The sequence below is a fragment of the Gallus gallus genome, chromosome Z (assembly GCF_016699485.2).
Source record: "Gallus gallus isolate bGalGal1 chromosome Z, bGalGal1.mat.broiler.GRCg7b, whole genome shotgun sequence".
NCBI classification, from domain to species: Eukaryota; Metazoa; Chordata; class Aves; order Galliformes; family Phasianidae; genus Gallus; species Gallus gallus.
This window is the reverse complement of record NC_052572.1, coordinates 83,455,015-83,482,018: the sequence shown is the minus strand read 5'-3', so window position 1 is coordinate 83,482,018 and position 27,004 is coordinate 83,455,015. Positions and strand designations below refer to the sequence as shown.

Sequence of the window (27,004 nt, the reverse complement as noted above, 5' to 3'; positions counted from 1 at the left end):
TCTTTGCAGCAGCTCCCTGAGGGCTGCTCTCCCCCAGCAGCAGGTACTGAGCTGCCTCGGCAGCACGCAGGCATGCTGTGTGCATCCCATCTCTAGTGGCAGCACCAAGCCCGGGACACAGAAACAGATGGTGGAGCTTTTCTTCCTGCCTAACTGCCCCCACAGACATGCCACCAGCCAGGGAGACTGCACATACAACTCCGTGTGTTTCATTAGCAGGTGTTCTCATGTGCAAATGTATGCCCACATGCATTTTCATCTTAAACAAAACCTGGAATTTCATCAGACCGGGTGGTGCCTCGGGGACAAGTGCGCTGCTGTGTGCCGCTGTGCACACATCATGCACCCTGCTCTGGGATGCACATCCGAGCCGTCCCTTTGCCCAGCAGTATGCCCACCATGGGTCCCGAGCCGTGGGCTGCAGAGAGCACCGAGCCCACCTGCACGACGGCACTCAGCTGCCACGGCAGCACCCAGCTGCCCACCGAGCCCATCCTCAGCCCAGCCCAGGCTGTGGGTGCCGGCAATGCCTGCCAGACCCCCGCTGCTCCCAGGTGACAGCTGTGCCATGCTGGGGATGGCCGGACATGGGCACTTCGAGTACCTCGTGGAGCTGCTGGAGTGGGGCAAGGTAGGGACCAGGCTACTGGGAGCGGGTTGGTCGGTGCACGGGGGTTTCCTTCTCACTGCAGCCTGTTCCCCATTCCCTCTGTTATTCCATTCCATTCCATTCTATTTTTGAGTACTTGTATTTTGTTGGCTCACTTAACCCTCGCAGCACTCTCGTGAGGCTGTCAGCTGAACAGTGTCAGTTGGCACTCGGCGTTTCAGCAGCCCTCTGCTCTGGCAATTTGTCCCCATGCTAACCAGTGGGTGTCACTGACCATGCCATGCCAGCATGGTACTGGGTGCTTTTCCTATCAGACGCAGCTGGGGTGTAGGCAGTGCTGGAGAGGAGAATGTCACCAGCAGGAAACAATTTGGAGTTTGAAAACATTTAGGGGGAAACTGGCATATGCATTTCTTACAGAAAGGGGGAAGAAAAAAGCAAGAGGAAACACTCCTCTGCTCCACTCAGAGATTCCTCTGTGATGAGTTTAAAAAAATACCAGGCAGGCACTGCATTTCTGAACGTGTATGATAAACAAAGGTGTTGCTGGGAAGATTCTGTTTGTTCTGGATGCATCCCAGAGGCAGTCTGGGTCACCTCCAAAGATGTCTTTGAATGCAGTTCTTCATTGAGAACTTGAATCTTCATCCAAGCATTGAGCGTGCACCCTTGGAGCTAGGTGGAAGAGGGTTTCCTCCACAATTCTCTGCCTCTCCTTGCTCGGGAGCAGCTGTGCCCGGGGCCCCAAGGTCAGTTTGGACAGGCAGGCCTTGCTCCTGTCTCATCCACTTTATGGGTGACAGTTGACAGTTGAGATCTACCTGAGCCACTTCAATCCGAGCAGCCTGATTCGCATGCTTGTTGTTCTGATGTTCTTCGCTGGCCCAGTTCTGGGGTAGATGGGCACCTATGTGACATATTTCTACCACTGTATTCTCTGCCTGGGCAGCAATGTCTTTGCTCAGTGACATATGGTGTGGAATACCCCTTTGGTTCCCTCCAGCTCCATGTGCCCTCACACCCCCTTAGAGGAAAGCCAGTGTGGGCAGCTGAAACATCCTTGGCTCTGTGCAGCACTGCTCAGTCGCAACTACAACCTCGGTGTGCCATCAGCACTGGTTTTCTCCTAAAACCAAAACACAGCATCATACCAGATACTGTGAAGGATATCAGTCCTGTCCCAGCTGAAACCAGGGCAACAACAATACACAAAATCTTAAGGGGTTTCAGGCAAGAAACTCCTTTTTCCCCTGATTTCCCTGCGATGAAGTAGCATGCCTGCCTTATCTCTTGCAGCTGAGCAGCCCATGCTGGCAGCTTGAGTCAGTCTTCCCTCCACAAGAGCATATGCTGCGATAGACAGCAGAGTTAGCACATGGGAGTTCAATGTGTGTGTTTATTGAAAACAGCTCTGTTCTCTGCACACAGAGCATCGCCCTGCCAAGCCTCATCCCCCGAGATTCTTGACATTCGTGAAGGAAAGAGGAGTAGCAGCAGCTGCTTGGCCTTAGCACACTTTCCATAGCGACGGGTGCTGTGCGTGAGGCTCTGCGAGGCCCAGTGCAGAGGCCTCTCACCTGCTGCATTTCCTTTTGCATGCTGTTATCTCCAGACTAGGGTTTTAGGTTACGGATCCTTTGTAGTTTACTGATGTTACCAGGAGCTCGGAGATGCTGCTGGGACTAACGGAGCTTCTTTCTCAGGTGACATAAATCATGCCAGCAAAAGGACACTTCTGCACAGTACACCATATGTGCAAGGGGGGCAGGGTAGCATGGCTTAGAGACCACGTCGCTTCAGTTCTCCCCTTCCCAACCTCTCACATTAATAAAGCTGTTGAAACACAGCTTTACAGGATTAATGTAAACTGCTAAACAGATAGTTTTCATGCAAGGCACTCCTGCTGGAGGAAGAGGATGTGCCAGCAGCACCTTGCAGCCACACTGCTGCACTCTGTGCAGTGATGTCCCAGGGGTATGGCTCCCCATATGTCAGCTCCTGGAGGCTGGGAACATGATCTCTGCTGGCAGTCATGCTGTTTTTCCACTTAGCTTGTCAGCCCCCAAACCAGGGCAAATCATTGCACAGTGCTGTTCCCCAGGGGAACTCTGCTTCACAAACCTGTTGTCTTCTACTGCCTTCTGCAGTGGTTGGGCACCGAAAAAAACTCCTACAGTTATTCATCCTCAATCCATTCAAAACTGTTTTACTCCTCTTTCCTTCCATGGAATGTATCTGCTTCTCCTGTGGTCTTAACTTTAACAGAACTGTCAACAAAGAAGTTCCTGATGCTGTAATTGATAACAGTACTTGTCCTGCAAGTAGAATGAAATCAATAAACCGATGCAAACTGGTGTGAATTTCAGATCTAGGGCAGCATGATACGGACAGATCTATGTCCACATGAAATGGACACAGCAACCTCCTGAAAATAATTTTAGGAGATCTGAAATCCTGCACGTTCTCCACCCTGACCCTGCTGCAGGCTGCAGGTCTGCCCTGCTGCCTTCCCTCCTTTCCTTCGGGTCCCGTTGCCATCACCACATGGAGCCCAGCTTTGCTTGTCCCCTGTCCTTGTCAGCTCCTCTGAGAGCCCCTGCCATCTTCCAGGTCTGTACTACACACAGCACACGGTGAAAAAGCAAAGATGCACTGACCAAAGGCAAAATACTTTCCAAAGCTGAGCACTACCTCAATATTGCGGCAGTTTGATGAGCACAGTCTTTATTGGCCGAGCACTCTGTGCGCAGCAGCAGTGTGACCTTCCAAAATTGTTCTGTCCAGCTGATCAGGTTATGGGATTCAATAGGAAACCCAGCGGACCATGAAGATCACGGTCCTGTAGCACATCCCCGCAGGGCAGATAAACAACCCAAACCAGAGCACTAGGGCTTGTCAGTTTTATACTTAAGGCCAGAAATCCTCAACGCCACCCTTACTGTCATTTCAATACGCCCATGTCAGCGAGATACAGCTGAAGGACGATCATCGGGAAGGCGAAGGTGGGCATCCCCACAGGCATCCTCTATTCCTGTTGTGTGCACCCTGGCTTTGCTGCCAGCCAGCGTGCAGCTCAAGAGAGGATCCCTGGGTGGAAAAGCAGCACGAGAGAAAAACAGCCCTGGAAAATCTGGATCTAAGGGCCTGATAGCGGCCTCGGATGTGGATGCTGAAGGCAGTGGAGGTGTTGCCAGGATGTCCCAAGCTATTTAGGGCAGCGCTGTGCTGCTCCGTACAGCGGGATCCTGGTCAGCGCCCAAGTACAAGCGTAGGATTCTCGCAGCTAATTGAAAACCAGTATCTCAGCCTTGTTTGGATTGCGCTGGTAATTAATACAGACGGGCACTTCGGGGACTGCTCTGCACTGCTGCTGGAATTAACGAGTGCCACTTAGCCTTAGGGAGGAGAGCAAATGGTGGCAGCCCCCGCTCTCCCCAGGTTCAGAGGCGTGCTGCTCTCACGGGTACCTGGTGTGACTCCGCTCCCAGCCAACAGGAGGGGAAGCGCGAGTCCCTTCTGGACGCGGCTCCTGCTCTTACTTCCCTAACGTGGCAGAGAACCCTGGCTGTGCTATCTCCCCTGTGACCTAGAGATAACGTGGATTTTGGCACGGCGGGTGCAGCAGTTCGAGGCTAGGGCGGACCAAGAGGCTGGTAAATAAGCATGAACGCAGGAGGGGACCTCAGACCCCTGCAGGGCTTCAAGAGCCCTCTCATCCCTGCCACGTCGTGATGTGGAGGAGGCGGCGATGAACGCCCTGCTCCACAGCCGTCGCGCGCCGCTCCCCTCACGCCCCGTCTCCGCCGTTGGGCCACTGACCGCTGCCGCCGTCAGCCCCCTCAGCAGCCCGACTCCGCGGCGCCCCCTGCCGGCCGGCCGCTGCCCCGCAGTCCCTGGGCGTGGCCGCCCCCCGCGGCGCGCAGCGGCTGCCAGGTACCGCGTCCCGCCGCCCGCCATTGTGCGCTGCCGCGGTTCCGCCCGGCGCGGCGGCGCGGCGAGGTCCGTTCCCCTCTCTGCGGTCTCCGCCGCCGAGCCCGCGGCCGGAGGAGGGGCCGGCATGGAGGGCGACGGGCTGGAGCCGGAGGTGAGCGCGGGGCTCGGGGCGGGGGTGGGGGGGCGGCTTTGTCGAGGGGCCGCGCTTGGGATGTTTGTATTTTCCTGTCGTTTTGTTTTCTCTCCTCGCTTGACGGCTCGGAGATGGTCTGCGAACAGATGTGAGAGCGGGGCGGCGGTGGGCAGCGCCGGTGATGGGTGGCCGGGATCGGGGAAGCCGCGCCGGGGCTGCGCTGCACCCGCACGGTCCCGGCCGGGCGCTGCGTGCGGACGGCCGTGCTCGGCTCCAGCTGCTGCCCCGGGCGAAGCACGGCAGCTCCGGTGCCCGCCTGCGAGTTAACACGGCGAGGAAGCCGGCTGTCTGCCCAACTGGACTCTTCTGTTCTAATTTTTCCCTTCGTGAAAAGCAAGCGAGCCGACTTAAATGCGTGGCTTGCTATTGTTAAGAAGTGCGGTTGCTTTCGTTCCGCTGCGTCCCGAGGTGCAATTAATCCTACATGTCTTCTCTCCTACCCTGCAATGCAGGCGTAGGCTAAAGATGAACCAAGTTTGCGTAGAAGCTGTGTGCTTTTCAGCTGCAAGGAGCACTCTCATAAATGTTAATAAAGATCTGTTTGCAGTGATAACCAGAGCTCTGCATCAAGGCAGCTGAAACCAACCATCCTTCTGCAGAGCTGGGCTTTGGTGGCGTGAGTAGGGACAGCATCACTCAGGCTGGTGACGCACTGGAACAGGTTGCCCAAGGAGGTTGTGGATGCCCCATCCCTGGAGGCATTCAAGGCCAGGCTGGATGTGGCTCTGGGCAGCCTGGTCTGGTGGTTGGCGACCCTGCACATAGCAGGGGGTTGAAACTCAATGATCATTGTGGTCCTTTTCAACCCAGGCCATGCTATGGTTCTGTGATTCTATGAACATGCAGTGTCTTACAGCTGGTGCTTTCTGCTTGGTTTTCTCCTCCTTCTGTCAAAGGTTGCTACCAAAAGTATTGAAAGAGAGCTCATCTGCCCAGCATGCAACGAGCTGTTCACCCACCCGCTGATCCTTCCTTGTCAACATAACCTGTGTCACAAGTGTGTGAAAGATATACTGTTCACAGTTGAAGACTCGTTTGCTGACGCAGGTTCTGAATCCTCAAATCAGAGCAGCCCGCGGTTCCGAATCTCTTCTGCTAGCATGGACAAGATTGACAGAATTAGCAGATCAGGTACGTGTCGGAGCTTTGCACGCTTTTCTAATGCTGTGTATTAGGTTGACTTGAGCTGAATGCTATCTGCGTGGGGAAAATGCCTTCTCGGTTCTCCCAGTGTGGTTAATGAGATGACTTAGGATAGCACTCATTCATTCTGCAAGAAAAACAGAAGGTTGGGAAGGTTTTAATTTCAAAGGCCGGGCATTTCACACTGAAAGCGTTTGTCTGTGTGGCATCCTGTCAATGTCTGTAGCCACTGCCTACTTACTTCAAGTGCTGTTGGGCGCCGAGGTGTGGATGTCAGCAGTTCTGTTGTCCTCCCAGATTTCAACCAGCCTAAATTCTGTAGCTTGGAATTGCTTCTGAGCCTTTGCAGACCTCGCGAACAGCAGTGTTCTCCTGCCCTTTTCGTGATGTTTGCAGTAAATTGTTTTCCGTAGGAGGCGGCTGTTGCGTGATTGAAGAACTATACAGGCTCTTACTCTGACTGTACTCAGCTGTCTCTGTAATTCAGGGACGAGGTGATCAGATTTTACACAGATACACTGGAAGCATTTTATGCATGCCGTGCATCTTGAAAGAGACCTCATCTCGGCTTTTAGACTTCACGCTGGAAAAACTGCCCACTATAAAACCACATTCCGCAGCGCTCCAGAAGAGTCATGTGCAAGGCACACCCCGAATCTATTTGCATTTCATGTTCACAGTTGTCCCCTTCCCAGCTTTCAAAGTTCAGTTGTCACTGCCTTCGCTTACGTGACACTTTGATTTATTCAGCTGTTCCCTGAAATGAGTTTGATAAGTAAATGCTGTGCTTGCCACAGCTTGGCTGACTGTTGCTTGAAGGAATCAAACTGCTAGTTATCTTCATTCCAGCCCTGTTCCAGGATGTGGTGTGGACAGCCTTGAGGTGACTGAGCTCTATACACAGTCCATTGCCTTCCTCAGCAGCAGTTTCACAGGAGCCCACTGGTAACTGTGTTATTCCAAGTGGAGGTCTGCTCGCTCCCCCCTTCCCCCCACCCCCCAGTAAGACTGGTGTTCTGGCATTGCTTCGTATGCATGGACTGAGAGCCTCCCTAATTCTGTGGCTGTCAGCTTTGACAGGTGGGTATCACAGCCGCAGGCTGGGTGCCTGGAAGGTGGTGAATGCACTGCGGGTGACCTCCGCGTGAGAGACAGCATAGGAAGTGTGAAAAAGGAAGGCTGTGCATGGGGAGCAGCCTTCTTGTGCTGCCCTTCCTCTCTGTCCTGTTAACCCACCTTCACCTTGCTCGCCATCGCCAATAGAAACAAGGACCTGATGTGACGCGGTGCACCTCAGTGTGCAGCACAGTCCACCCTGCATGCTGAAGGAGGCAGAGGCTCCTCTGAGGAGCTGGCACTGGATGGCCATAGGAAACCAAATGCTCTCACATCCCCCCGTGCGACTGTGCTGGAGGGGAGGAGAGTTTCAGAGACTTGATGGCTGGGGTTTATAGAGTTCATTTCCCAGTTCTGCAGTAGCAGCTTTTTTTCACAGGGTTTAAATGTCCTGCTTTGTTAACACCCCTGACTGCAGGACAGGAAAGACCCATTTGTGGTGTTCCTGCCCCATTGAGATCTATGCCATCAGCTTAATGCAGGCGTTGTCATCTTCACAGTAGTCTGCCACCCTTCTAGCAGACAGATGGAGTGTCATCTGTGCTATCTCCCAATCTGGGAGAGAGAAATGCTTTGCTAATGTCTTCATACCCTTTCCATGAACTGCAGGAGAGCGCTGAAGCTGGAAAGGAATTGGTTTCCCTCTGTTCCCCCTAATGAGTGTTGGGCAGAGGCACATCGTAGGCAAATCATCTTCCCAGACATTTCGGATTTGCAAAATGAAAATCATATGGAAATGGGAGCTTTAAAGAACACATTTGAATGTTCAGGTTGTGCTGTCTTTGCGTCCTTTGCTTCTGATGTTGCAGGTATCGTGGTCGCGTTGCCCTCTGAGGTGTGAGCTTGTTGCTGTCAGAAGTTTGGTACAGCTGTCAAATCACTGTGTGTGGAAATGTATGAGGGCTGCTCCGAAAGCAGTGCCTCCTATTCTGTCATGCTTGCCCACAGCATCGGAGGTGGATGTTGTCTGTCACACCTCGTTGCTGTGTGACAGGTGGCAGTCTGACGTGGAAGTCCACCTGAAGCAAAGCTCTGTACCTGAATTCCTCCATGCGGGCAAAAAATGCTCCCATTGCCATTCATTGATGCTTGCTGAATGCTAATGGAGACCAAACAGCGGATGCCAGCACAGTGAAAGTTTAACCACATGGGCAACATTTTCCCAGCAGCAACTCCCTCATAGCAGCTGTGGAGCAGAGGATCACCTCCGCTGGTGCAGACTTTAATGAGTGCAGCGTGCAGGCTGCTGTTCATTGCTGTTGAAAATGCACGGCTAATGGTGATGACTACGTTGGAGAATTGTGTTCCGTAGCAGAGAATGTGCTCCATCAAGTAATGCTATTGTGATCTCTGTATCTCTGCAGTTTCTGCGGAAATAAATAGGAGGCATTACTTTTGGGGCAGCTGAGATATATGATCTCTTCCTCTGTGTCCTTCCTTGCTGTGCTTTAGTTCTTCGTTGTTTTTTCGCCCACTGTCTGCACGAGGAGGGCCACGTGCTGGAAATGTTTGGGGCACTGAAATGTTGGAAAGAATGGGTCTGAATGCTTTATTTGCTGTGCAGACACAGCTTGCGTTTACAAATACAATTTGCCTTAATGTAGAAGGGCCAGAACCAGTAGAACTCTTCACTCTTCAGTTGAAATGGGAGTGGGTGTTCTTGTTAAAATCCAACACAATGGTTTTGTTTGTTTGTTTGTTTGTTTTTGAAAACACAACTGTATTTTATGAAGTATTGCTTGCATAAATTGCTGCATGTTGAATGGGAATAAAACCTATTTGTTATTCTAACGCATCTTCTGTAATATTAGTGTAATTGGTATGTTGGTGTCATTGGAAGGAAGCACGTGGTGTGGCTGTGTTGTCATTTGTGTGGCACTGCTGGATGATGCAGAACGTGAGCCTTTAAAATGGTTTTTTTTTCCTTCCTTCTTTGTTTCTGCTCGAATATTACGGTTGTGTCGTCGTGCGCCAGGAATTAAACGTTCTTTCATTTCAGTGCTGCAGTCTTTTAGCAGATCCAGGAGAGACAACAGCCGACGATCTTCGTTTGAACCATTGTAGGCCAATGGTATATCTCAGTTCCTGGTTTCTAAACAACTTTCTGTTCATTGTTTGCAGCCTCACAGAGGAGGTCTTTTGGTTGGAGAGGTAGAAACGCTTCACATCTTGTTTTGGCTCTAGGTAGTGAGGTCTTCAGATCTCAAGTATTGCTGGTTAGCATATAGATCTCTGTCAGTGGTCAAGTCCACAAAGTGGCTTTTGCAGCGAGCGAAGGTGCAGCAAAGAACTCAAAGCTTTTCATTCTGACTTAAAGGTCAACTGGACTGACATTGGGTTTAAGGTTAGAGCTATTTTTTTGTGTGACTGTGCACTGCTGGACATGCTTGATAGGTATATATATGTGTAAATGATGTAAATTCACTCTTCCCTTTAAAACAAAAAAACAAACAAACGAGTCTATTCTCAAGCTTTTTAACGTTCAGGTATAGAAGGTCATACAGTTCTTCGTTTTCTCTGAGCCCTCTTAATTATGTCTGATAAAGAAGCAGACTGAAATGTGCACCTGGTTAACTGAATAGGTGTTTGTGGATCTGGCAGTTGAGCACGGTTTTATTTCTGTGCGATGCTTTGTCAAAATAACATAATCATATAAAAACGCTGCTGTAGTATTGATGGGTACGTGAGCAGCCACTAAGGATAATGTTCCTTTCAAGAAAGGAATGAGCTGAAGCAAAGACAAATGTGCCTTTCACGCTCAGTGTGAGGAACGCAGCAGTTAGTAGAATGTGGGCCTTCATTTGCAGCAGGTAAAGACTGAGGGTGTCATAAAAGAAAGAAATAGTGCAGGACTCCACCAGAGCTCTCAGAAGGCTGTCCTTATCTGCTCTTTTTGCAGAAAACACCCTTCATTTGGGTAAGGTTAAAGTGTTGTTTTGCAGCCGCTTCTCTCAGCTTTTTCTCTCTTCCTAAGCATCCATCCAAAAGCTGAGTTTGGGGCTGGCAAATCAAGACACCGACATTTTTTTAGAACTTAGGAGAATCCAGTTGACTTTTAAAATATTCATTTTCTTTTTTCCTTTTTTCCTTTTTTCTTTTAAACTGACACATTTAATTTTCGTGTCGTCCATAATCACACAATGCTGGTGATATCTTATCTTAAGATATCTTATCCCTTTGCAAACCCGCAGGGGTAGGTTGGGCTCTTCTACATTTGAAGTGTTGGCCTCTCTTCTTGGGAAGAGAAGCCTAAGCTTCTAGACTTCATAAGAAGTCTACGTCTTCATAAGACATACCTAAGGTTGCTCTTTGACTTGAGTCATCCCAGTCTCCATTCTGATATTTGTGAGTTTGGAGACTGAGTACGAGCACGTGCTGAGCCTATTCTTTAGTTATTGGTAGAGTTATTAATTGCAGGTGAAGTGGTCTTATTTATTCCTTGAGACGATTCCTAGTATTTCACAGAATATAGAGAGAGTGCATACTTGTCCTTCGGAAACTGGATTGGCAAACTGTAAAAGACGACATGAAATGGAGTTAAGTTCCTCTTGGCCACACATCTGATGTGACTACAGAATTCATGGGTTTTTGTTTCTTTGTAGATTTTTTGGGCTTTTCTTGCTGCATGGAATGCTTGCCGTTCAGTTTCAGCAAGCTGCAAGACAGCTAGGAATGACAGTGCTCCAAGTAATCTATCATCTCATGAGCACTTCCTTTTTAAAATGCAAGCATATAGACCTTGTAAGCAGAGCTCAGGAAATCGAGCTAGTTCTTGTTGCATATTTGTATATTAACGTTGTTTTAAATGAGGCAAAAAGAGAATGTTTCTTCTCCTAAATACTGATGTGCCACAGCATGCAGTGCTGCTATGAATGCACTCTTCCAGGTTTTAAGGCAGGAAAACACGGTCCAGGCTCTTAAGAGTACAGTCAGGGAAAAGGGATGAGGCATCTTAAGAAATGCAGGGCTTGCCTGATGCTGGATGGCTTTCTACCAGCAGTGTCACCAGTCACTGCCAAGCATGGCTTTGTGATGGCAGTGATTCTGTCCCGTGATGGGCAGGATGAAATGCCTCAATTGGACTGCAGCAGAGCTCACCTCTGTGTCGCCAGTCCCACCTGCGGGCTGCTTTGCCCAGACTTCAAAAGCATGCTCCTGGATGAGAATTTCAAGTCCCATTTTTAAACTTGACCACTGCACCCTGTTGTCTTCTTTCCCTCCTTCCATGTTCTGTCATTGCGTGCTCTCTGCTGTAGTGAATCACTCGTAGGCCCACATGCAACACTGTGCTGTTATTCTTTTAGTTCTAACAAATACTCCAGATCCCCTTTCTATAGCTGTTGACTGCATGGCTCTGTGTGCAGAATCCTCTTTGTTTTTTTGCAGGCCATTGCAGGTGTCTGTGTGAAAGGTGTCTCTCCATTTCCGTGCACGGTGTTGTAAGCTTGGAGCTTACATCTGAGATCAAGTCTGTGCCTGGCTGCTGTTCCTGTGCCTTGCATGTGTGTGTTGCTGTGTATGCCAAGTTACAGATGTTGCAGGACACGCAGTTTGGGTGATTAATTTGCTTCAAATGAGCACTAGGAAAATTTGAAATATGACAAACAAAGAAACCAACCAACCAACCAAAAGCAATATATATCTTAAAAAAAAAAAAGCTAAAAAAAAAACAACAAAACAAAAACCCACCAAACCTCACGCACACAAAATCCACACCAAACCTCTGCTTCCTTTAGCCATAAAGCTGTGTGTGGTGAATTGAGTCAGCTGTACTGTGATTGGTATGGACGGGAGGGCATCAGACCAGCCGAGATTGAGAGACTGAGGCTGCCAGTTTGTACGAGCTTACTTATCCCTTGGTTTTTGCTTCTTAGCTGATGGTCATGCATGACTGTCGTGGGGCACATTTCAAAGGTCTGCAAAACAGCCACCTTCCTAAGCTTAGTGTTGTTGATTTGGCTGCTTCTTCCAGAGAGATGGTGAGAGGCTGGAAGAGGCGCGATGGGCAGGCGAGTTGTGAAGTGTTGGGTGAAGCAGGCACAGAAGAGCAGTGCTCAGTTCGTTGTTCCTCCATGTTCTGGAGTGAGATAGGGCTGCACTCCTTCTTGCTAGCTTTAGGAACGCTGTGCTGTGCACAGCCTTCGGGTCTGTTTGAGCAGTGTTTGGCACACGCTCCGGAGGCTCTTTTAGCTTGCAGTTTTATTTGAGCCTTGAATTTCTTTATCTCAGAGAGGAGGAGAAAACTGTGTGCAGCTATTTGGAGCTTCCCCACAGTCCACTTTCAAAATAAAACAAGCTGGACCTAATGTGTGTAACCATCTGTGGCCCCCTGATTCAGAGTGGAGGAAGCTCTCAAACGTGATGGTCATAGTAAGAGCCTTTATGTTTGGGTTTTCTAAGCATTCTTCCTCTGTGAAGGCTGTTCAGCTAGAGAAAAGCTTTGTCAGCCTCTGCACATTTTGACTGACAGTTCTGGCTGATAGTGCATACTGGAAATACTTAGTTCTCCTTTTCCTCCTCTTATGGCTTCTCTTGGGATAACCCAGATAAGTTTGACTGGGAATAGCTGTTCTCAGTGGGAGTAAGTATCTTTCACTGGGATGTGTTGTAAGCTGTTAGTCTCTCTTTAGACAGCCAGTTAGCCTAATGCTGGCTGGTTCCTAAGAGGTACGTGTGTAGTGTTTCAAAAGGCAACATTTGAATGCATCCCCAGCTAGACTACGAACTACTGCATCATCATTTAAAGGAGTGCCTTTTTGAAGTTCCCCATGGTATGTAACTAACATAGGAGTTTATTAGGCTTAGTTAGGCATACGTTTGTTCCTGAGTGGCTCCTCAGTCTCTCTGAAGTGGGTGGCCACAAGCTGAGGCAGCCTGCCTCCCATGCCTCGTGCAGGGATGCTGAGGAGCTCTGAGTAGTAGAGAAATTGCTTTTATTTACACCTGGCAGTGCAGGCAGAGTTGTTGCAAGAAGCAAAGCTGCAGGAAGCAGAAGGTAGAATTGGAACAGTTTAATTCATCTTGACAGAATTAAGTTTTGGAATAGTTGGTAATGTTGTCTGGTCTCAAACATTACAGTACCTTTGTCATGGCACATCTATTCTCTTTGGCTTGGCAGAGTGTTTATAAGTCAGTATTGTATTAGTTTGGGTGAAATACCGTGATAGTTTGGGGTTGGTTCGTAAATTCTTGTGCTTCTCTTGTTATGACCTGAAGCCCTTCTGTTTATGCTCCTTCTAATCAGGATTTGCTGTCTACGCAGGCAGAAAACGCAACTCCCTGACTCCCAGAACAACTATGTTTCCTTGTCCTGGCTGCCTGCATGATATTGATCTTGGAGAACGTGGTGTCAATGGCTTGTTTCGGAATTTTACTTTGGAAACAATTGTGGAACGACACAGGCAGGCAGCCAGGGCAGCCATAGCCATCATGTGTGACTTCTGCAAACCTCCACCTCAAGAGTCCACAAAGAGCTGCATGGACTGCAGTGCAAGCTATTGCAATGAATGTTTTAAGGTACACCATCCCTGGGGAACAGTAAAAGCTCAGCATGAGTACGTTGGACCAACCACCAACATCAGACTTAAGGTAAGTACACTGGATCTTAGGGAATTTTGATTGCTGTATTCAGACATAGCTTCAGACATATCTGTGCTCTTGATTTTTAGGACCACTGGTGTTTTGTTTACTTCTGCTGTCAGTTGAGTAAATGATAAGCTTTTGTTTGTTGATGCCGAAGTGGCTTGAACATACTTGAAGGGGACTCTAAAATTAAGCATTTTGTTTTACTTCAGTTTGTGTTTATCTGTTTATTCATTTACCTTAAAACATGAAAATTTTGAGCGTCCAGAATTGTCTTAAGGGAGTTTACTAGGAAACACATCCTTGTAAACAGAGAGGGTCTTCTGGGTGAATTGGCAGCTGGGGGCTGTCTTGTCCACAGTGACCATGAAGCATCAAGTTAAAAATCTTTGGTGATAAGGGGAAAACTGCCACCAAAACTTCAACCCTGGATGTGGGGAGAATAGACTTCAGGCTTCCCATGGAATTAGTTGGCAAAGTCTCCTGTGAAGCTGCTTTAGAAGGCATTGTGGTCCATAGGTGCTGGAGTTTGTGAACAGCACTAAATTAGGAGGAGGTGTTTACTCCCTCGAGACACTCAGAGGGATCTTGAGAGATTGCAGGTCTGGGCAATCACCATCTGCATGAAGTTTAACAAGAGCAAGTGCTGGATTCTGCACGTGGAGCAGGATAAGCCTGGTTCTGTGTACAGAGTGGGGGATGAGAGGCTGGAGTGCAGCCCCAGAGAAAGGGATCTGGTGGTTCTGGCTGATGGCTAGCTGAATGTGAGCAGGTGCTGATCTGTGCTCTGTGGTGACAGCAACAGAAGCCTTAGGGCTGCATCGGGGGGGGGGTCAGGCTGGGTGTTGGGAAAAGGCTTTTCACCAGAGAGTGGTGGCATGGAACAGGCTCTCCAGGGCAGTGGGCATGGAGTTCAAGGAGCATTTGAGCAGATCTCTCAGGTACCGGGTTTGAATTTTAGGTGGTCCCGTGTGGAGGTAGGAGTTGGTCTTGACGGTCCTTGTGGGTCCCCTTTCCAACTCAAAAGAGGCAGCGATTCTAAATGGCATGTCAGGGAGGGTGCCTGTGTGTGGCAAACAGCAAAAAACAAGCCAACAGAAAACAACCAAACAAGACCCTGTGCATGAGGCTAGTTCCCTTTGCGTGTTTTGAGCCTGAGCTTAACCCAACACAAAGCGTCTTCTTTGTGTTATTCCTCCTTGGGTGATAGCTGGAGGTGAGAGCTCAAGTCTCTGCTGCTGTTAGGTGCACCCTTCTAATCCTCCTCCAAAGCAAAAGACAACAACGCCATTGCAAGTTTTCTACTTTACACGCTACTGCTGCGTTCAGACAAAACACAGTGCCTGCAAACTGCTGTCACTTTTGTTTCTCTTGCTGAGTGTGATGCAGGACACGGATGTAATTAAATTCAAGTTACACAGCAGGAGGAACTGTCAGAACTGCCCTCTCTCTAGCAAAAGACCACAGTAAGTCTTAGTGTCCCAGCATTAGCTACATGCTTGTGTTTAGTGGCAAGAACTGTGCTGTGGGCTGACTTGTGTGACTTTCCTAGTAGCAGCAGTGAACAACCAGAACTGAATGAAAGAGTATTTGTCAGTCTCCTAAATAATGTTCCCGGTCATAGCATTAATTTAAAGCTAGACTGCAAAGCACAACATGTGTGGTGGGGATGTGAGAAGCACACAGTAGGCAGATTGTCCTTGAATTTTGAGAGAGCTAGACAAGATAATCTGCTTTTTCTGTCTCTAGTTTGCAGGCTGTACACTTGGCTTAGGCAGGAGGTAAATAAAACTATTTGGTTTCTGTTAAGTGTGCCTAGACAGTGCTGTGGAAAAATTACTTCCATGGGCTAGGAGGTGATTGCAGTTCTTTGGAGATACCTTTTTCCACGGCTGCCTTTGATGAAAGTTTCCTCTTCCTTTTTTTTTAAATTAAATTGACTAGACAGTGACAATCGGGCAGCTCATCATGGGTTCTGCTCAATGATAATATTATGTACCAGGGTCTTTTGCCTTCTCACCATAGCCCAAGCTGGTTTCAGAGATGGTCAGCAGCTTTCATTTGGTGTGTCCATATTTATGCTACTGGATTTTTTTTCCTTTATTTTGGCTCTGTTTTTTCTCCCTGCCCCCCTCTTTTGCTGTGCATGTCTGCTGTTTGAACTTGGATCCCTCATTTAGCAGTTACCCCAACATATGTGTTCAGCTTTTGGAAGGTGATTGTTAGTGAGTGCCAAACTTTTCAGAACATTGAGGCTGATACTTGAGTAGACAATTGTAATTGGAATCAGATGGGAAAAAATAAATGAAACAGAGCCTTTTGTCTTTAAACAGGCTGTGACTGATGTTAGAGGCTGTATTTCACCCCAAGAGCAACAGCCACGTAGCCATTCTGAGCCTAGTTTAGATTTAAATCACTACTGTGTGATGCCAACTCTCACTTTAAGAAACAAATCATAGCTCTTCTGAGAGAGAATTGAGGTGCTGACCTGCAGCCAGTAGAATTTGTGAGGGTGGGGTGTGTTGTATATATTGCATTTACAGCTTTGAACATGGCTAGAGGTATTTTACAGCATGCAAACAACCTCAGGGATTAGCAAGATGATTAACTGCAGTATTGGAGGCTACCTGGTGTGTACACAGACATGAAATTGTGGATAAATATAAAAATACGGCACGTAAGTTGAGTACAACAAACAAAAATCCATTGTAGGAATCGGATGCTGCCTTGGGACAGCTGTTTGTTTTAATGGTTTCTTTTTGGAAATACCCTTTCATTCTTTGCTCTCTCTTTTTAGGTACTGATGTGCCCAGAACATGAAATGGAGCGAGTTAACATGTACTGTGAGATCTGCAGAAGGCCTGTCTGTCATCTTTGTAAACTGGGTGGATCTCATGCAAACCACAGAGTAACAATGATGAGCACTGCCTATAAAACTCTGAAGGTAAAAGTAAACATTGTTGGACCCGAACTTAAGAAGAGAAAGAACGTTGAGCTTCTGTTGTAAGGGCAAACTCTCTCTGGCAGGAAGCCCGAACGTGTCCTTGGAGGACGTTGGTCATGAGGCATGCTGTTGTGCAACCTCTGTTAGTGTACACATTAACGTGACTTGGCACACTTGAGAAAATAATTTTTCTGTGATGTTTGAAACATAACCTCTTCGAAGTGCTTCCACCTTAACTGAGCCATTTGTTGCAGCAATACCGACCCTTTCAGAAAGTTTAAGCCGTTAATAGCCTGCAGTCTGTCTTGCACCACTGGATGATTTCAGGCTGGTTCCCTTGTGTCTTGGATGAACTGACACTTTAAAGGCACGTCAAAACAGTTTGAAATTGAAGTGTCTCATGGTGACCTTGCATGTTACTGCTGCGTAGCTGTTAATTGACTACGCATAGTACAATGAAGCAGACTTACAAACATTGTTTTGTCACTACAAAATGATTGCTGCTCTTTGCCTTTCTCCTTTTCTAGCTCTTATCCACAAAAAAATGGGGGGAGAGGGGAAGAATGGGGGAAAAAAGAAAAGAGAGAGAGGAAAGGGGAAAAAAAAAAAGAGACATTTTTCCTTTCTGCTTTTTGGCCTCCTTGTGTATTTTCAAGGCTGTTCCTGTACTAATGTTAACTTTTGAAAATAGGGAAGTACAGAGACACTCATAAGCTATGCTTCAAACCACTCGTTTCTCCAGTAATTCTCACTAGAAGTGAATTAATAACTGGCAGGCAGGGCTTTTCTGTTAGCTTTAATAATGTTCTTAAGCCTCTGGTTACTCAGCCAAAGAGAAGATGACTTCTTTGGGAAGGAATGAGCCTTCTGAAGTTGCTTCGTGTTGCTTGCTCAAAAGAATGTCAGTGTGGTCATTTTGGGAAACTCAGCAGTTCTTTACAGTGTTGACTTACAAAGCCTTTGACGCTGTCTCCTGCAGTATTCCCCTGGGGAAGCTGGCAGCCCTTGGACAGGTACACTGTTGGCTGGGTAAAGAACTGGCTGGATGGCCGGGTGCAGAGATTGGTGGTGTTAAATCCAGATGGTGACCAGTCATGAGTGGTGTTTCCCAGGGGTCAGTGCTGGGGCCTGTCCTCTTCAATATCTTTTTTGATGACCTGGATGAGGGCACTGAGTGCACCCTCAGTAAGTTTGCAGATGACACCAAGTTCCAAGAGAGTATTGATCTGCCTGGGGGTAAGATGCTTGTCAGAGCTATCTGGACAGGCTGGCTCACTGGGCTGAGGCCAGTGGGATGAAATTCAACAAGGCCAAGTGCAACAGGCTGCCCAGGGAGGTGGTGGAATCACCGTCCCTGGAAGGGTTGAAGAAATGTTTAGATGCTGTACTGAGGGACCTGCTTTAGTGGGCAATATTGGTGGTAGGTGGATGGTTGGACTGGATAACGTCTTTCCAGCCTTCTGATTCCCTGATTCTGTGACTTTCGAAACTGATAGTAGACTGACAGCCTTTCTACAAGGTAAACTGAGTGTTTACTGAATGACCTATTTCTGCTGTTGATGTGTTCGGGTTGGAAATCCTTGATCTGATAGTTTGCTGTTCTGTTTTAATAGGAAAAGCTTTCAAAAGATATAGAGTACCTCATCAGCAAGGAAAGCCAAGTAAAAGCTCACATCTCACAGCTGGGTCTGCTGCTGAAAGAAACAGAGGTAACAATGATTTGCTGTTTGTGAAGGGGTAGTCCTTGAAGGGACACAGCAAGGGCTGGAGCTGTTTCCTGCACAGTGTTTCACTGGCTATGTTGAGGGTTGGAGGGTTAATTTGAACCAATTTCTGTAAAAGTTATGTTAGTCTTCTTGCTTTAAAGCCATTCTGACAGCGTGGGAAATTTAGGCGCAGTGTACAGGGGAAGGGGAAGGGGAAGTTTTTGTTTCCAGTGTAAATTTGAAATAAGGCTTATTTGATACTTTAATCAAAGATAGATGAGTTAGACTTAAAGCTCTCTGTATTAATGGAAACGCACAGCTTATGCTTTTTAATTATTTTGAGGATGTTGCAGTAAAGTCAGAATTAAGATCAAAAACTCTGCATAGAGGAGTCAGAGGTGGGGGTATTCTTTGCATGCCAAATGCAAAACTGACAGAAATTGCAGGAGCTCCTGGCCCTGCCCTTTCCTGGATGCAGATCATATCTGTGCATGTACATGAGGTAATAGTCAAGAGTGGTCCTGCTGCTCCGAGGAAGTTGGGTGTTGCAACATGACACTGGGCTACCCTGGGAAACCTACAGAGGTCTCAAGGTTTGAGATCCCCGTAGGGTAAATTAACATGAAACAACGCCAAACAATCAGTTAAATGTTTGCTTGGATCTGACCGTGATACTTAGATCTATATGTCTGTATCTTACTGGCTGTGAGCTACGTTGATATGCCTTGTATTACACCCCTTGGATCCAGCAGTGTCACAGTAGTCAGGGCTGTTTCTCTGGTGCTGAGCACATGTGCCTGAACTAGCAGTCTTTTGACGTTTGTGAGCTCACAGTCCCCCCACTAAACTGGAGCTCGAGTCACAATTTGTGCAATTCCACTGAGCGTGTACAGTCCTTCTTCAGAATGTCCCAGAAATGAGCTCGGGTCTCAAGTGGTTGTCAGACTGAGGTATGACACTACACCTGCTCAGGTGCAGTTTGAGGTTTAGAATACTCTGGAAATGGGTCAGTGCGTTGGAGGGTCTTCAGGTGTCTCACTTTCCCCCCGCCCAAAAGACTCCTTGTTGAGCATCCTTGATGCACGAGCGTAGTTGTTGAGATCTCTCCCTCCCCCTCTAAGTTCTCTTGGTGTTGCTGAACAGGTCTTCATAGTCTCAGAAGATAAGGAAATTCACCTGGAGAAGTAGTGTCTTGCCTTCTTAAGGTCCCCTCCTCCAGCATCTCCTTATCTCCTACCAAGTGTTTAGGACATCAACTCGTTTGCTTCTCAGCCTCTTACAGTGAGAAGTCTCTTGGGCATGAAGGCTTCAGACCCATCTGCTTTTATAGTGCTTTTCCATAAGCTGTTTAGGTAGATAAATGTCCTATATAATTCAGGGCATAATCTGAGAAATAATTTCCTGCTCTTCACTCTCATTGTTAAGATAGTAAATATATACTAGCTTGGGTGTAATGTTGCTTGTATTTTGAGTTCTTTAACAGTATAACAAGACGTACAGTGCTGTACGTCTTTCAAACAGATGATTTCAAGCTGTTGCTGTTATGGTTTGTAAAAAAAAACAGTGTGTGTTTCCTTACACAGACACAGAGCTATGAGATTGGTTTAAAATGTATTTTGTTCTTTCCTAGAGCAATGGGGAAAGAGCTAAAGAAGAGGCATCTCAGAGTTTTGAGAAATTAATTAATATTCTGGAAGAGAAGAAGTCTGCGGCTCTTAGGGCAATTGAAGTGTCTAAGAATTTAAGGCTGGACAAATTGCGAACCCAAGCAGAAGAATATCAAGGTCTCCTGGAAAATAGTGGCCTTGTAGGATATGCTCAAGAAGTGCTTAAAGAGACTGACCAGTCCTGTTTTGTTCAAACAGCAAAACAACTTCACGTCAGGTATCTCGGTTATCATCTGGGTTAGGTACAGGTTCTGCTGCTGCAGGATGTCTGGTCAAGTAGGCTATCTTAACACTTGCTAACAGGGTTCTGGGTGTCGTACCTTTTATTGCAGAACCTCGTAACCAGTCCAGGTGCAGCTCAGAAGAGATTACTGTGGTACAGTGCATGTTGAGAAATAGCACATCAAAGGGATTCCTGCCTTCTAAAGCATCTAGCCCTGCTTAGTAGAACTGCAGTGGAAGGGCAGTCCGTTCCGCTCACTGACGCATTCCTTTGCACAGTGATTATATCAGCGATTTGCAAGTTAATCTAATAGGTCTCTTCTGACTTTACACTTCTGATCTTAATAGTTGTTCTCCATTAGCACTTCCCATCTGTTTTGTTCTTTGAACAGAATGCAAAAAGCTGTTAAAGATACTCTGCTATTTGAATTGTTACCTGTTCACTGTCCTCACCTTCATGTGCATAAAGATTTTAATCTTTGCATTTAAATTCTGTCTAGTGAAGAAGGTGAGACTTCAGTAAGTACCTGGAAGCAGATTTTTTTTTTTTTTGAAGTAAAACCTAGCATTTTTGTTTTTAGAAATGTACATTCATACATTCCCTTTTCTTTTGTCTGCCGTCCCTCTGCTCCTGTGCTTCCAGAATCCAAAAAGCTACTGAATCTCTGAAGAGCTTCCGGCCAGCAGCTGAAAGTTCTTTTGAAGATTTTGTGGTGGACACAGCCAAGCAAGAAGTGATCCTTGATGACTTATCCTTCTATTCCAATGGTAAGTTGTGAGAACGTCAAGTCTTTGTTGAGTTACAGCTTTAAGAGCTTCTCTAGAAAGGGTGAGAATTTATGCAGGGCTGCAGTTGCAGATCTCAGTGAGGTACCCTGACTTGCATTGATCCTTCTGCCTTCATGATCCACACAGCATTACCCATCAGCATTACTTATTAATCTGACAGGCAAGCTGAGATATCGTCAACTTCAGTACCAGTTTACATTGGTCTCCAAAATATTGTAGTTAAGTAACACTTAATTGAGTCTTAGTGGAAGCTTGTTGTGTGCGTAGAAAAAAAATGGGCATTTTTTATGTTGTTAGTCTTTTTTTCAGCAGCTTGCACAAATTAATAGCACAGCTTTCAAATTAAACTAAAGGAATTCATTTGCGTGCAGAAACACAGGCATTGTCACCTGTACTGTTCAACTGTGCAAGCCATATTATTTTCCACTCTGCTAAGCTGCTGAGCAAAGACTGGTGTAGATCTCTCTAAAACAATGTGTATCTAAGCTTCTGGGTGTTTCTTTCTCCTTAATCTCTGGCCTTACAGGTCTGGAAATACCAGAAATCAATGAGGAGCAATGCAGAATGTATAACAAAGCTGTGATCAGTTGGGAATCCTCTGGGAAGACAGACTCTGCTGATATGTATGTTCTTCAGTATCGTAAGCGTAATAGAGAAGAGGAGAGTGTGATGTGGCAGGAGGCTGAAGTTTACAGCAAGAGCAAAGTCATATCTGATCTTGATGATGACAGTAGCTACGCCTTTAGAGTTCGAGGATATAAAGGGTCCATCTGTAGCTCTTGGAGCAAAGAAGTTATTTTGCGTACACCTCCTGCTCCAGGTACTGGGTTTTCTTATGTCCACCTGCACTGGAAACCACCTACAGTTCCCAGATTTCTATCCCATTATTGGTTGTGTACATATGTATAGAAGCACTATAATAAACGGGTTAATTATCAGACTGCGATTATTAGTGTGCATGGCAATCCCAATAGCTTTTCGTAGTGAGAATTTCTAATGTCAGCGTACGTTAAGATGCAGTTTATAAGCACAGGAAGCCAAAAAATATTTAACTAACAGGAAATTTCTTGGAATGCTGTTTTTCAGTTTTTAGCTTTCTTTTTGATGACAAATGTGGGTACAACAGTGAACGTCTCCTTCTGAACCCAGAAAGAACCACCGTGGAAAGCAGGGCTGGATTTCCTTTACTGCTAAGAGCTGAACGCATGCAGTTTGGATGCTACACAAGCCTGAATTACATCATTGGTGACACTGGTATTGCCAAAGGGAAGCACTTCTGGGCTTTTCGTGTGGAAGCCTATTCTTACCTGGTTAAAGTGGGAGTTGTTTCTAGCACCAAGATACAGAAGTTTTTCCACAATACGCATGATGTGACCAGCCCAAGGTAAGTTCCAGGCACGTGCATGAAATATGTTCTATACAAGAAGATGGTTGGGTTTATTTTATTTTGTTTTGTTTTGTTTTATTTTATTTTAATAATTTAAAAGCAAATATAGTCTCAGTTAATAAACGTGAACCTAACCAGTGGAAAGTAGCTTGAAGCTATATGATATATGCAGGTTGTCCTACTCCTTTCTTGTTCCCTGCTTTCAGTAGAGAGCTGTTCGAATTGCTCAGGGTCCCATTATCTTTATTTTTTTGAAAGAAGTCAGGTTTGTACAAATATTGAAATACATCAGTTAAAGCAAGAAGGTGGAAAGAAATCCATTAGCTGCGAGACTGAAGCAATTCTTGGTTGTCATTGGGTAGACCATTAGCATGCTAGATTGTCAGCTGTTCAGAGGTACAACGTTCACAGTGTTATCTGTCTATCTGTGTAGTACCTTGCATCATGGTGGATTCCAAGTTGCTTGTGTATGGTTTTTGGATTGCTGCTGAGCAGAAGTCAGAATACTGTGAACAAACCAGCACAAAGGTTTCCAGTTCTCAATTACAGCTACAGTAAACTCGGATGTGTCTAGAAACAGAAAGCTGGGAAGGTATTGTCTGGAGAGTGTAGCTTCATATCTAGCAGATGTATTGGCTTCTTCCTTTGCAATGTAATGAAACTGAAAAAATGCTCATGTCTTAAGTTGCTTAGTCAGTGTAGTGGAGGCAGTGTAACATGGCAGTTGCATGGAAACCTCTTAGAACAAGAGTGACGTTAGATGTATTTATTGGTGTTATTTATTATTATGTAAATAAAGTTAAACATACCCTGCCTGTAATGATAAATCACGTTTGCAGAACTACCTGTCAAGTTACCTAATTTACTGTACGTGGTAGGCTCATTAATCATTACCTAGCATAAGTAGATTTAGATAAACTTGGAACTTAATAGCTCCTTAACAAAACCTGCCATTGTCTCACCCTCATTAGTTCAGCTCCTGTCAGCTGTTTCAAGTGGCCCAAGTGGCTGTTCACTTATGAAATGTATCTTCCCTTCCAGCACAGGTGTATTTTTACCCCACAAGCTTTTTTGTTTTCGTATAGTGTTACCCGTCTTACAGAAGTGTTTCCTCTAGTTCACACTGCAGACAGTATTTCTGAATCTGACAAAAGCAAATGGTTGTTTTTCTGTTCCAGATCTGAGCAAGACAGTGGTCATGACAGTGGGAGTGAAGATGCCTGTTTGGATTCATCACAGCCTTTCACACTGGTCACTTTGGGCATGAAGAAGTTTTTCATCCCCAAGGCCGCCGCTGACACGAGGGCAGCTGCTGACCCCAAGGATCCAGCAAGCAGAATCCTTCCCCTGCCCTCCTGCATGGGGATCTGCCTCGACTGTGACAACGGCAAGGTGGGCTTTTATGATGCCAGCCACATGAAATGCCTGTACGAGTGTGAGGTGGAGTGCTCAGGCATAATGTACCCAACATTTGCCTTAATGGGTGGTGCAGCAATTCACCTAATGGAAGCCATCCCAGCAAAGTACTTGGAATACCAAGATGACCTGTAGGCTACTGATCTCCTGGTGCTGTTCCGAAAATAAAAACAAGAGCAGAAGCATTTTACCTTAGTTTTCAGTCCTGATTCCAATACAGTATACCTAAGTGCTGGTCACACTTCTGTGTTGCTTTTTTTGTTTGTTTGTTTGTTTGTTTGTTTAAATGAACAGTCCAGACATTTCCAACAAAAGGAAATGTTCTTCCAGGAACTCTCCTGCCTTTCTTGTGATCTGTGTGATGGTGATCTCCACAAGCTTTCCTCCTAGGGAGGGTGGGGAGGAAGTTTGACTAACAACCAAAACTACTCTTCAGGGATACAAATCTGCCTTTTATGTAACATAGATTCTTAGATAGTCAGTTTTGAGTTTAACAGACCAAACTGACAGCATATGATTGCCATTATTCTTTGAGATACCTGTCTTAATGCATCTGCAGGATCAAAATTGCACTAACAGAATAAAAAGCAGCGAGAAATGAAAACTGCAGGTGAACATTTAGGCTGTATTTGGAAGGAGGACGTTAAACTAGAAACTTTATTTTATGTCAGTGTAATGTAACTGTAAGCTGAAACTAGTTCTAACGCCTGATGTATAGTTGATGGTATAATTGTAAGTTCCTGTACTGTTCCAGGCCTTTAGTGTAGACATAAAATATATAAAGTGCAATTTGACCCGAAGTGTCAGACTTCCAAGTCTGATATCCGAAGTTTTTGCATGTGTGAGTAGTAGTACCCGGTTATAGGCAAAAGTGAATGAGTACTTGACATGACTAATAACATGCAAACTTAAAAATTCATGTATTTCTGTTAATACATGTTTTTCTAAGTTAATTTTTTAATCTAACAATGGCTTTCTAGTACGAATGATAAAATGCACTGATTCAGTTTTAAGACCCAATTTCTGCTTCGAAAGGCGTCTCCGTTCAGATTTCTGTTCCTCTCGTGTTAAAAACTGTATCATGTTGTAGTGCTTGCATCTGTTTGGAAGAAATTTACACAAACAGAAATCAAACGTTTGAGTCACTTCAACTGTTAATTGTGAAAAAATAAGGTTCTGAAGCAAAGGACATTTCTAAAATACACTCAATTTTTTTATGAATTTGGGGATATAATGTTGCATCTTGATGAATGTGAAGTATGTTTACTGAGTACCTGTATATAGCTGTAGAGCAATGGACTGTGACCTGAAAATTGCAAGTGGCACCACTGGTGATGGATTGACCGTTTGTCTTTATCTTAGAGGTCTTCTCCAAATCTTGTGATTCCTTGATCCTCGCATCTTAGGAGACTGACTCTCTAGCTGTGAAGGACGGTGAAAAGATTTGGGATTTTCTTCTTTATGTAATCTTAAAACTTATCTTTTTGGTCCATACCAGATATTAAACTGATGAGGACAAATTTTCTTCTGTAGAATTTTCCGCGTGATCCTAATGGTTAGCTCTGAACAAGTTGCACGCATGCAAGGCTTCCCCATCTGATGTACTGTTCTGCGTTTAATAAGATTGAGTCTCTTCTGCCATCTTGCCTCATCACTTGGTACTGAGGGCTTCCTGCAGCTCTCTGGTCTTTTGATTGTTTTGAGTAATTTTATAGTGAACACAAATCTTTTCCAAATCTTGCAGCAGCTTAAGTTATAGTGAGACTGAGCAGTTTTGTTCCCACTGTTAAAAATGTATTGTTCCTCCAATTTTGTTATTCGGCCACTGAAAGCCCTTACATTTTTGTATGCTCTGCTGACTGGAAGACAACTGGGTGACAGCAACGACTTTATGAACTCAAGTTATTAATCAGACTCAGAAGGCAAGATCCCCTTTTCTTTAGCTATGGCTTATCCCAATGTGTAATTTTCATTCTTCCATTTATCTACCAAATCTAATATCAGCTTAAAGCTAGAGATTGTAGGGTTGGATTTCCTAATCTCTTATCCCAGATCAAATCTCGTTCTACAGCTAAATATCTCGTTTTTAATTCTATTGTTTCAGAAGTTGTTCTAAATTATAGGTGTTATGTCTCAGTTAGCACTCCATAGTTCCACACCTGGATCTTTGGAAGCATCTGGACCAATATGACCAGGCTTTAGCATTTCGTTACTTTATGAAAATAGTCATAAAATAGCCACACCATCTTAAATGTGAAGATAAGTCAGTCTGAGGGGCTATCTTTTAAAAGAAGGGGGGAAAAAAAGGTAGTGGTTTAAGAAAACAGAAGTAAAGGAAGAAGAATTCAGTTTTTTCCTATTATATCTTTGCCTAACATTCATTTAAGATGTGCTCTGCTATGCAATTACTTATTCGACTGGACACAGGCTGATACTACTTAAAACATTTACTTGCCTTTTGGTATGTAAGTATCTCATTCAGCATTTTAAAAATGGTATGGCTTTTGGTGTAGAATACCTTGGATGTGTTCATCACAGTACTGTGTGGTGCTTGCTCCAGTTTATTAAATAGAAGCTTACTGTCAGAGGCAAATGATTTTTTCCACCTGTCAGAGATACAGTTCAGTAGTACATGCCTACACTGACACTTATTTTCCAAAACAACTTTCTTCCTACAAAACAGCACTTTACAATGTGGACTAAGCTAAGAATGGTGTGATGTTGTGTGGATCTTTGTGCAATATAGCTGTCTGGTGAATACTGTGTGATTTGCAAAGCTCCATTCAGGTGTGAATCATGTAGACCCTTCTTAAGTATCTAAAGCTTTAACAAAAAGGCCTTATTTAAAAATACTCTGAAATGTAAATGTGATGTCAGCTGTTTTTTTCTAAATAAAAGCTGAGAATACTGTAGCTTTGTGGTTTGCATTATTACATCCCATCTCTCAAGCATGCCAGTTGAAGTAGTGTTTTTTGTTATGGACGGAAAGTGGTGAATTGAGGGGAAAAAAAGCACTGCTCGTGTGTGTGTGTGTGTGTGTGGAAGGCTCATATTGCACTGCCGATGTAGCAGGAGTACTGAAAACACAAGGTGATGTTCTACTGACTTTTCCCAGCTTTCTGGTATGACATTCATCCTCAGTTATGTTTTTCTAAGGTGTAGGTGACAGGTTGGCTCATTACTTTAAGCTGAGCAAAACTGACACGGTAAAGACAAGAAGGGTGGATAAGGAAGCTTGGGAAAAGACTTGAGCTGAAGAATATTCTTGGAGTCACATCATTATAAATGCTCAGTTT

The 27,004-nt window shown here is 45.5% G+C and overlaps 1 protein-coding gene across 5 annotated transcripts; it reads left to right on the top strand.

Moving 5' to 3' along the window:
- The first annotated feature begins 162 nt into the window (after window positions 1-162).
- TRIM36 (tripartite motif containing 36) lies at window positions 163-26,620 on the top strand. 5 transcript variants are annotated; one of them, XM_046905859.1, is made up of 11 exons: window positions 163-631; window positions 5,633-5,867; window positions 9,117-9,146; window positions 13,258-13,583; window positions 16,375-16,521; window positions 18,135-18,230; window positions 19,858-20,111; window positions 20,760-20,884; window positions 21,432-21,725; window positions 21,992-22,289; window positions 23,471-26,620. In XM_046905859.1, exons 1-11 carry the CDS (start codon window positions 236-238, stop codon window positions 23,841-23,843), a joined length of 2,574 nt encoding a protein of 857 aa, XP_046761815.1. In that variant the 5' UTR covers window positions 163-235; the 3' UTR covers window positions 23,844-26,620. The 5 variants fall into 5 exon arrangements, with proteins under 5 accessions (XP_046761815.1, XP_046761816.1, XP_015136318.3 ...); XM_040656164.2 differs by lacking the exon at window positions 163-631 and adding an exon at window positions 4,525-4,694; XM_046905860.1 differs by lacking the exon at window positions 9,117-9,146.
- The last annotated feature ends 384 nt before the right edge of the window (window positions 26,621-27,004 follow it).